Genomic DNA, 8,728 nt, shown 5'->3' with positions numbered 1-8,728 from the left:
GCATTAGCAATGATACGCAGGAGAGTATTATCTTGAAAAAAATCCTTTTACTAAAGGATGTGACTTCACATTGCATACAGCCTCATTACATTTGAGTTACAGGTGTAATTCCAAGAAGTTTCATTCCGCTGGCTAGAACCAAGCGTGCAGCTTGAAAGAGACAGAGCCTTGCCTGCAAAACAAGAACAGCTGTCAGCTTAATGATATCGCTACAGAACAGGGCATGGTTCTCAGGACAGCAGTTAGGAGCAGCCTGTCAGAGGTGAGAACACTGTGCCCATGCAGGGCGCTGGGATTCGGATGTACGCGTAATTGGAGTACTGACTAACACACCAGTGCTGGCAGAATTCGCACCAGCTGTGGATAGCCCATTGCAGTGTCAACAGAGGGACACTTTTGTCAACCAAGGGAAGCTGGAAAGGGGTGTCCAGCCCAGTCTAATACCCTCAGGGCAGAGCGAGCAGAGGCGATGCCTGCAAAAGAGCTAGCAATGACTAAAAAGTGAAAATCTTTCATGCGCCACAAGCTGTTACAGCCTGAGGATACTGCTGGAATCCCTCCTCTCACTGTGCCTGGGTTAGAGGTGGTCAAGCAACTATGGGCTGCTTTGAAAATTTCACTCATCCTTGTCAATGTCTTAGCTGTTACACAGCTGGCTGTTTGGGAAGGGCTCTATCAATCAGCCTTGCTCCAAAAAAATGTTCTTGAAAGCTGTCACACTGTAAGGGTTTTTTTTTTTTACAGGATAAGGAACTGAAATTTTCCTTATAGCTTGGACTGTCTTAGTCCATCTTCAAAGGCAGGAGTACCTACAGCATCTAAGCTCAAATACAGAGTGCAACTCCATCAATTCCACTGAATTTTTTTCCCCCACAACACAGCTCAACACTTGGATGTGAATTCCTACCAAAATCAGCTAGGTAATTGCTTTTGAAATAGATGAAAGAGAAAATAAGAAAGGCAGTGTAATTAGTATATCATTCACTGAGCAGTTAACGGGTCAAACATTGCCTGGGAGATCAGCAGAAAATAATTTGCATCTATGTGGAACTGCATGTTAACAGTTGTCAGCCTCCGTGCTTTAGCTAGAAAGGCAATACAGACAACTTGGGATAGGTAGGTGGCAAGAGGGAGGAGACAGGTTCAGTTATCTTGTAATTCTCTGTCTTCCCACATAACCACTAAAGGAAACCACCAGAAATTAACCAGCAAGATAAACACTCAAATGTTTACTTTTTAAAAGTTCAGAAGGAAAGGCAATAAGGAAAGGGGTTTGACTGGGTTTGGAGCAGTTGTCCTTATGGAGCATTCTTTTTTGGGAAGGTCAGGCAGAGCAGCCCTCTCCAGCAGGCACAGCCATGAACAAGCAACCCTTGCCTTCCCAAAGCAGTGCCACCCATGGGAGAGCCTGACTATTGGCTCATGGGCCTGCAGGTGCATATTCACCCCAGTGGTTACACAGCTGGGCTGGCAAAGCCTTAGTGGATCATTCCTTGGGACGCCCTACACAGGCTCCAGCCACCGCCTAACAACCCGGTGCCATACCTGGGCTAATTCAGGGGCACTGCCTTTCACAGGAAGAGTTTTATGTGCCACAGCTGCAAGATGGCTGAAATGGAAAGCATGGTGAGAACGGTGAGAACAAGCAAGTCTCTTGACAAGAACAGTGCTATGGGCTACATAAAGCAGCAGAACTGGAACAGCCGCAACTGCAGCACGCCAAAGATTTATTTCCAACAGCCTCTTTCACCTGGCTGAGGGAGGGTATGGTTTTCTGTAGCCTGCATGCCATCAACAACATATGGCTCATAAAATAAACCCAAAACATTCTCTCCACCCCCACAATCAACAAACCCCAAAACCGGTCTGGAAAGATCCTTGAGAGCCTGCCCTGTCATTCCCAAGGGGCAGGATTCCTTAGACAAGTTTCCTTAACTTGTTAAAGCCTTCCCCATACACAGGCTCTACAGCTTTCTCCAGCAAGTCTACTCCCGTATTCCACTGTGCTGTCAAATCAGACAGGTCCCTATGGGGACCCTCCCTATGGAGGTCACATATGCAGTATGACTTACAGTAATAATATGCTTTGCCCATCTCGACACATAGTCTGAGATCAGTGGTTATAAAAGGGGTTTGGACAAAATTTCCTAGCTGAAATTTTGAGATTTGAGAGCATATTATCAGCTCAGATCTGCTCTTTTAGATATGATTAGTCCAGCATGATTCTGGGTTCAGACACTGGGTTACAGCCAAGTGATTCTTTTTTCTTGAAAGCAGTTAGTTTCTGAGGAGGCTCCTGGCTCCTTTGTCTCCTGGTTCCAACCTTGATCTCTACTATATTATTTGCTATCCTACTTTATACCTTTCCTGCTCTAGAGAAACTGCCCCACAAATTTACATTTTCCCACTGTTTTTACTCTTCAAAGCAGTGCAGATGTGAGGGCTGCAGAGCCAGCTCAGGAAGACCTGTCCTTACCAGAGACGGACACCAGTATCGGCAATCACCTTACCTGAGTGTGAGGAGGTAGCTGACAATGTGCTTGGGTTGCAGATCCTGAGAAGATCTATATAGGACCTCATCATACCTGTGAAGAAAGAAAAGGGTTGTTTGGTGTTGAAGTGGTAGGAAGGTGTACTCAGATATAAGGCTGATCAGACTTGCTTAAGTCAGAACAAACACACAACCACAACTGCAGAATTAACCAAAATAATCTTCTGAACCAGACCCAAGTCATGTAATTAGCACACAACTGATTGTTTCTTTCTCATTCACTTATTATTGAAGGAGATGATTGCTTCTGTTCCTCTTCATGCAAACACTGTAGATGGCAGAGCTCAGAGAGGCAGGCTATAGCAAATAGAACACAAGAGCTATATTTGCTCCTGGAACATTATGTCTGGATTTACATTTCAACACTAATTGTAAGTTCCTAGGAGCAAAAAATGTATTAAATAACCAAGACAGTCAAAATAGTCCCTTAGAAGATGTTGCCTTTAGTAAATGCAGCTTAGAATTTTAAGTAGCTAAAGGAAATATTGTAACATTAGAAAAGACAAAAACAAAGTGGGTTTACATAATCCTGGAATAAAATTGACTTATGTAAAACAGTATTAAACTGGATAGTACAGGCAGAGTCATGGAGATCCATGTTTTTTCTTCATGTGTTCTGCTGTCCACTTGTGCACATCCTCTTTTTCACAGCCTGCAAGAAGTTACCAGCACCTCTGGGGCCGAATAGATTTCAAATTCAAAGTGGGGAATGGACTACTCCGGGTCTTTGCTCAGCTCCCAGGCCCATCCCCTCCAGCATGCCCGAGCCAAACTTCCCTGGGATCTTCCTCCTTCAAAGGCAAGCTGCGGGAGAACTGGGGAGTGATGTCTGATAATGGGGGCTCCGTGGTCACGTAAGAGCTATAGCACCAGGGAGGCAGTGTTCCCCATTCCCTTGGCGGGTAAGCTACAAAAACATCTCTTACACATGCATTCAGCAGCTCATCTCAGCCAGCATGCCGCAGGTGGCCACTGTTCAAACAGGGAGGGTCACTGCCTTTATACCACTGTGCAACAGGTGTGAAAGAGACAAAATTAGGGGAAGCTCTGCATTGTCTCAGGGACCACATAGACACCTGCAGCTGTTGGCTCCTCAGAGACAGCAATGTAGGTATAGAAAAATTACTGTTAACTTAACAAGCACCATCAAACAGCCATTAATAAAGCTTTATGAAGCAACAAAGTTGGTATCAAATGAAAGGGCCCTCTTTTGATACCAATTTTGCTGCTTCATGAAGCTGCTGCTTCAGTGTTGGCCTACAACAACTTGTTAGATTATTTTATCAGTTAAATAAGTCCACTTTTGCAGGGATATACACACTACCTTCAATCTACTACTCATTAGTCTGCAAAGTTAATGGCATTCAGAACTAGTCAGCTAATTTTAAGGGCAAATGTTTGGTAGCTTTTCAAACAGCAGAGCAGAGCCATGGGAAGTGGGCTTCTGACAAGTCAGGATTGTTTACCATAGAAACTTTTCAAGAAGAATCTACTCATGGTGACTCACAAGAAGGACTGAACAGTAATTGTTACTCCTGAAATCATGGGATATCTAAACGTGAGTTTGTTAGCCACTGAGTGCCTGGTCTAGTGGATAACCTAAATACTGCTTTCTGCTGAAAGTAAAGGCCCCAGGAGATGTTTCATACAGATTCCATATGGTGCCTGGCCAGACTCAAAAGCCTTTGCAATAAGGAGACCTGAAGCTCTATAAAAACAAGAGCCCTGCAGTGGAGCAACAACCTCTGTTTGGAAATGGACACGTCTGGGATGCAGTGATCCCTGCAAATCAAACTGAAATACATTAACCCTGTCAGTTTTCACACATAAGACAGGCAGCTATACACTAATTAATAAAACCAAGAATTTAACGAATTTTCTGTGAAATACAATTGCATTAGATAAATAAGACACTACTGGTCTTACTTAGAGTGCTGGCTGGTCTTGCTGTTGCTCAAGAGAACATGCAGCATACAATAAACTGCAGGCAGACCTCTTGAGGCAATTACAGTTAACGGTAGGACTCTGCAACCTACGCTTGCAGGCTGAAAGGCGCCACCTGGGACTCTGGCATGGCTTTTGGAAGTCTGATTTTTAAACAGATGCCCTCAAGAAGGCCTTAGTGTGGCCAAAGAAGTTAACTCTCTGGCACTGTGCAGTGCACAATGCAGTATACAGGACCTCTCACTAGGAATTCTGAAAGCCTCAATTACTTCCAACTCCATCACGGGCTGTGCAACATGGACAACTCCCTTGTCTCCGTATTTTAATTACACACCTGTGAAATAATGAAAACAGAAACTGTTCAACTTTAAGACTGATTAATGAAGAACATTACTTCTATTAAAAGGTATTAGTTGTGCATGTTCAGTAGCTCTGAAGGATGTTGAGCTACTGAATGTGCATGCACATACCCCATTTCACGTCACCCAGGAGCACTTCCTCTCCCCTTTCCCACATGGCAAAAACAGAACAAGAGGAACCAAGCAAATCTGCAGCTAGTATTTATATAGAGCTTAGCATATTTTTCTGAAGACAAGAAGTAATTAAGAGGCTCATGTACACAGAGTATGTTCCAAATACTGCTTTTTCCCTCGTGTGGTTTCTAAAGTCCACAAAGATTTCAAGTGAGGGCTACTGTTGGCAATCAGTATGACCCAACAGACAAGCCATTGCCTGAAACAGCCATTTTTCTCTTATGATGGTGCAGTCTGTGCCTGCTCAACAGGCTGGCAACAAATTCAGAAGTTTATTTTAAGGGAACTGGTATTTTGAAAGAAAACTAGACAAACCTGAGAAGATGCTGAAGAACAGAGATGGCATCTGGCTCTTGCAAGCATGCCACATTAATGTCCGTTAGCTGCTCATTCCCATGCATCTGTTCTAAACTAAAATGTAAGAATGAAAAACAAACAAATGTTGGATGAAAAACTCTTATTTGCAAAGCTGAACAAGAAAAAGAGTAATTTGTGTTTTTAAGAAAAAAAGGGTAGGCATCTTCTGCTCAAGCTGAATGGAACATTGAGACAGACTAGCTGACTTCAACCCAAGATAAAAGAATTAAAATTTGTGATAGCTATTCAATATGAACAGGATCAGAGATATGCATGGAAAACAGGCCCAGAAGATGATGTTAAAAGGACTAGGGAGGTAGACAATACCCTAGTAATGGTACCATAATACCATCAATACCTAGATGATAAGGGAGTACACGAAGAATAGACTACAGAAAGGGATCAGGCTTGCATGCTCTCCCTGAATACCATCTCCTATTACCATTGCCTTAGACAGAATACCAGGTTGTATGGGCTTTTGGCCTGATGCAGGAAGGTCTCTTACTTGCTTTTATGAAAATACATATCCATGTCTGCATTAAAAATGATCTGAAATATCACTAGAATTGCTAAAACTGTTCAAACTGGACTCTTTTAAAATTCTTTTTAGAAAATAACCAAACATGTCAGGTCTTTGACCTGAGTCAACAGGAAGGGGTCTGCTTTTAAGCTTGGTTACCAACAATGGGAAATAATAGAATGTTTAAAAAACCCCACTAGCTACAGTGGTAGCTAAAAACATCTAAGTTCTGTGATTTGGTATATGTTACAAGTACTGGCATTTTGGTTTTGACATCAGTTTCTTTAATCCTAGGGCCACCATTCTTCTTCACTGACACCAAGCACACAGAGAGGCTGTTCCTACAACTGGGAAAGTACATGGACAGTTAGCTCAGACCTGTGGAAATGAGGTGGAAATTTCATTTTAATTGGCTTGCTCTTCCAAGAAGTCTCAGTGATTCCTATCATAAACTCACACCTCTGCTGAAAAAGTGAACGTGTGTCATATTTAGGGAAGGAGTTAACACTACTACTTAACAAAGCAGTAAGTTAATAACGTTAAAATACATGTCAAACTGTACTTCTGCATACAAACGGGTCCTCTTACCTATAGAGTCTGGCATGGGTGTACTGCAAGAACACGCCTGTATCTCCACGACTTTGAAGAGCTCGATCCCAGCTAAACTGATAATCAGATGACAGAAGGCCCCGGAAGTCCTGGAACAATAAATTAATGTCACCTAGATACAGCTCTCCATCTCAATTTTTAACTTTTCACAGAAGCTGCAAACACATCTGGAGGCAGCTCAGACTCACCTGAATTATTAGTGCTGCAAGACCAACTTTCTCTGCTGTCTCCATAGGGTCTTCTACCTCTTTGGTTGCTGACAAGAAACAGAGAAAAAGAAATTGTAACTCTGTAGTAGCATAACGACACCCTTGGTCAGACTTGGAGATGCCAATAAAACAGCAGATCTTCCGTAACTGTGAACAAGCAATATGGAAATTGTCAGGATGCAATTCCAGGATAAAAATCTTCCTTAAAAGTTGAGATACAGCTGTTTCAGATGTGCTTTTCCCCCACTTCCCCTAGTATGTGTAATGCAGATTTTAAGGTCAAAAGCATTCATTACAACAGACTGGATAGACTACACTCTTCACAATTCAGACAGCCAATCTCTAAGATCAGGAAGAGAGTGACAGGGCAATTCAGATTTTGTTTAAAAACTCCAAGTGATAGGGAGGCATAAATAGCCAAAGAAAAATTGTTCCAATAACTAATGGAGCACTTGGATGTACATTTAGGGAGCATTCACACCATCCACTGTAGATATCTAAACTGACTGTATTCAGAGAACCCGAGCTGTGAGAATCATAGAATGGTTTGGGTTGGCACAGACCTTTAAAGATCAACTAGTCCAACCCCCCTGGCCATGGGCAGGGACATCTTTCACTAGATCAGGTTACTATACTCATGCAACCTGACCTTCAACATTTCCAGGGATGGGGCATCCACAACTTCTCTGGACAACCTGTTCCAGTGTCTCACCACTCTCATTGTAAAAAATTTCTTCCTTCCAATCTAAACCTACTCTCTTTCAGTTTAAAACTGTTGTCCCTTGTCCTGTCACTACAGGCCCTGGTAAAAAAAGTCTTTCTCCATCTTTCTTATAAGCTCCCTTTATATAATGAAAGGCCACAATAACATCTCCCCAGAGCCTTCTCTTCTCCAGGCTGAACAACCCCAACTCTCTCAGCCTTTCTTCATAGGAGAGGTGTTCCAGCCCTGACCATTTTCATTACACTCCTCTGGACCCACTTGAACAGGTCTAAGTCTTTCTTGTACCAGGGACCCCAGAGCTGGACACAGTACTCCACGTGGGGTCTCAAGAGAGCAGAGTAGAGGGGGAGAATCACCTCCCTTGACCTGCTGGCCACGCTTCTTTTTATGCAGCCCAGGATACGATGGGCTTTCAGGGCTGCAAGCACACATTGCCAACTCACGTCCAATTTTTCATCCACCAGTACCCCCAAGTCCTTCTCGGCAGGTCTGCTCTCAATCCATTCATCCCCCAGTCTGCACTGATACTGGTGATTGCCTCGACCCAGGTGCAGGACCTTGCATTTGGCCTTGTTGAACCTCATAAGGTTTGCATGGGCCCACTCCTCAAGCACCCGTTTGGATGGCATCCCTTCCCTCAAGCGAATCAGCTGCACCACTCAGCGTGATGTCACCTGCAAACTTACTGAGGGTGGATTCAATCCCACTGTCCATGTCATTGATGAAGATATTAAGCAGTATTGGTCCCAGTACAGACCCTTGAGGGACACTACTTGTTACTGATTTCCACTTGGACATTGAGCCACTGACTCACATAACTCTCTGGACACGATCATTCAGCCAATTCCTTATCCATCTAACAGTCCATCCACCAAACCCGTATCTCTCCAATCTAGAGATAAGAATGTTGTGGGGGACTGTATCAAAAGCCTTACAGAAGTCCAGGTAGATGACATCCATAGCTCTTCCCTTGTCCACTAATGCAGTCACTCCATCATAGAAGGCCACTAGATAAGTTAGGCATGATTTGCCCTTCTTCCTGGGTAGACATGACAAGAGCCTCTCCAAAGCATTTCTGACTAACTTAACTCTTATCATTACAAAAGTCTTAAGTCATTACAAAAGAACTTAAGTCTATCATTACAAAACCTAACTAATCTAGGAGAGTCTAAGAGAGAATGTCCTCACAGCAGCTGCAGAGACATGTCTGCAAAGCTATTTCCAGCTTTTTCACAACTCGAGTGATATTCTTTAGCAGATAAGCAGCATGCTGTTGCGTAC

General features: G+C 43.3%; 1 protein-coding gene across 3 annotated transcripts in view; it reads right to left on the bottom strand.

The window, feature by feature from the left end:
• Window positions 1-32: 32 nt before the first annotated feature.
• RARS2 (arginyl-tRNA synthetase 2, mitochondrial) overlaps window positions 33-8,728 on the bottom strand; it is a 40,607-nt gene continuing 31,911 nt past the window's right edge. For all 3 annotated transcript variants that reach the window (XM_030040359.2, XM_030040366.2, XM_041118645.1), the window contains 6 exons: window positions 6,703-6,770; window positions 6,494-6,603; window positions 5,344-5,439; window positions 2,511-2,585; window positions 1,546-1,609; window positions 33-172 (listed from right to left, as the gene is read on the bottom strand). In XM_030040359.2, the coding sequence (XP_029896219.1) occupies window positions 86-172; window positions 1,546-1,609; window positions 2,511-2,585; window positions 5,344-5,439; window positions 6,494-6,603; window positions 6,703-6,770 (500 nt within the window). In that variant the 3' untranslated portion in view covers window positions 33-85. The remainder of the gene's footprint in view (window positions 173-1,545; window positions 1,610-2,510; window positions 2,586-5,343; window positions 5,440-6,493; window positions 6,604-6,702; window positions 6,771-8,728) is intronic.

This window comes from Aquila chrysaetos, chromosome 2 (genome assembly GCF_900496995.4).
Source record: "Aquila chrysaetos chrysaetos chromosome 2, bAquChr1.4, whole genome shotgun sequence".
NCBI classification, from domain to species: domain Eukaryota; kingdom Metazoa; phylum Chordata; class Aves; order Accipitriformes; family Accipitridae; genus Aquila; species Aquila chrysaetos.
Note: the sequence above shows the minus strand (reverse complement) of the source record. Positions and strands in the feature narration are given on the sequence as shown.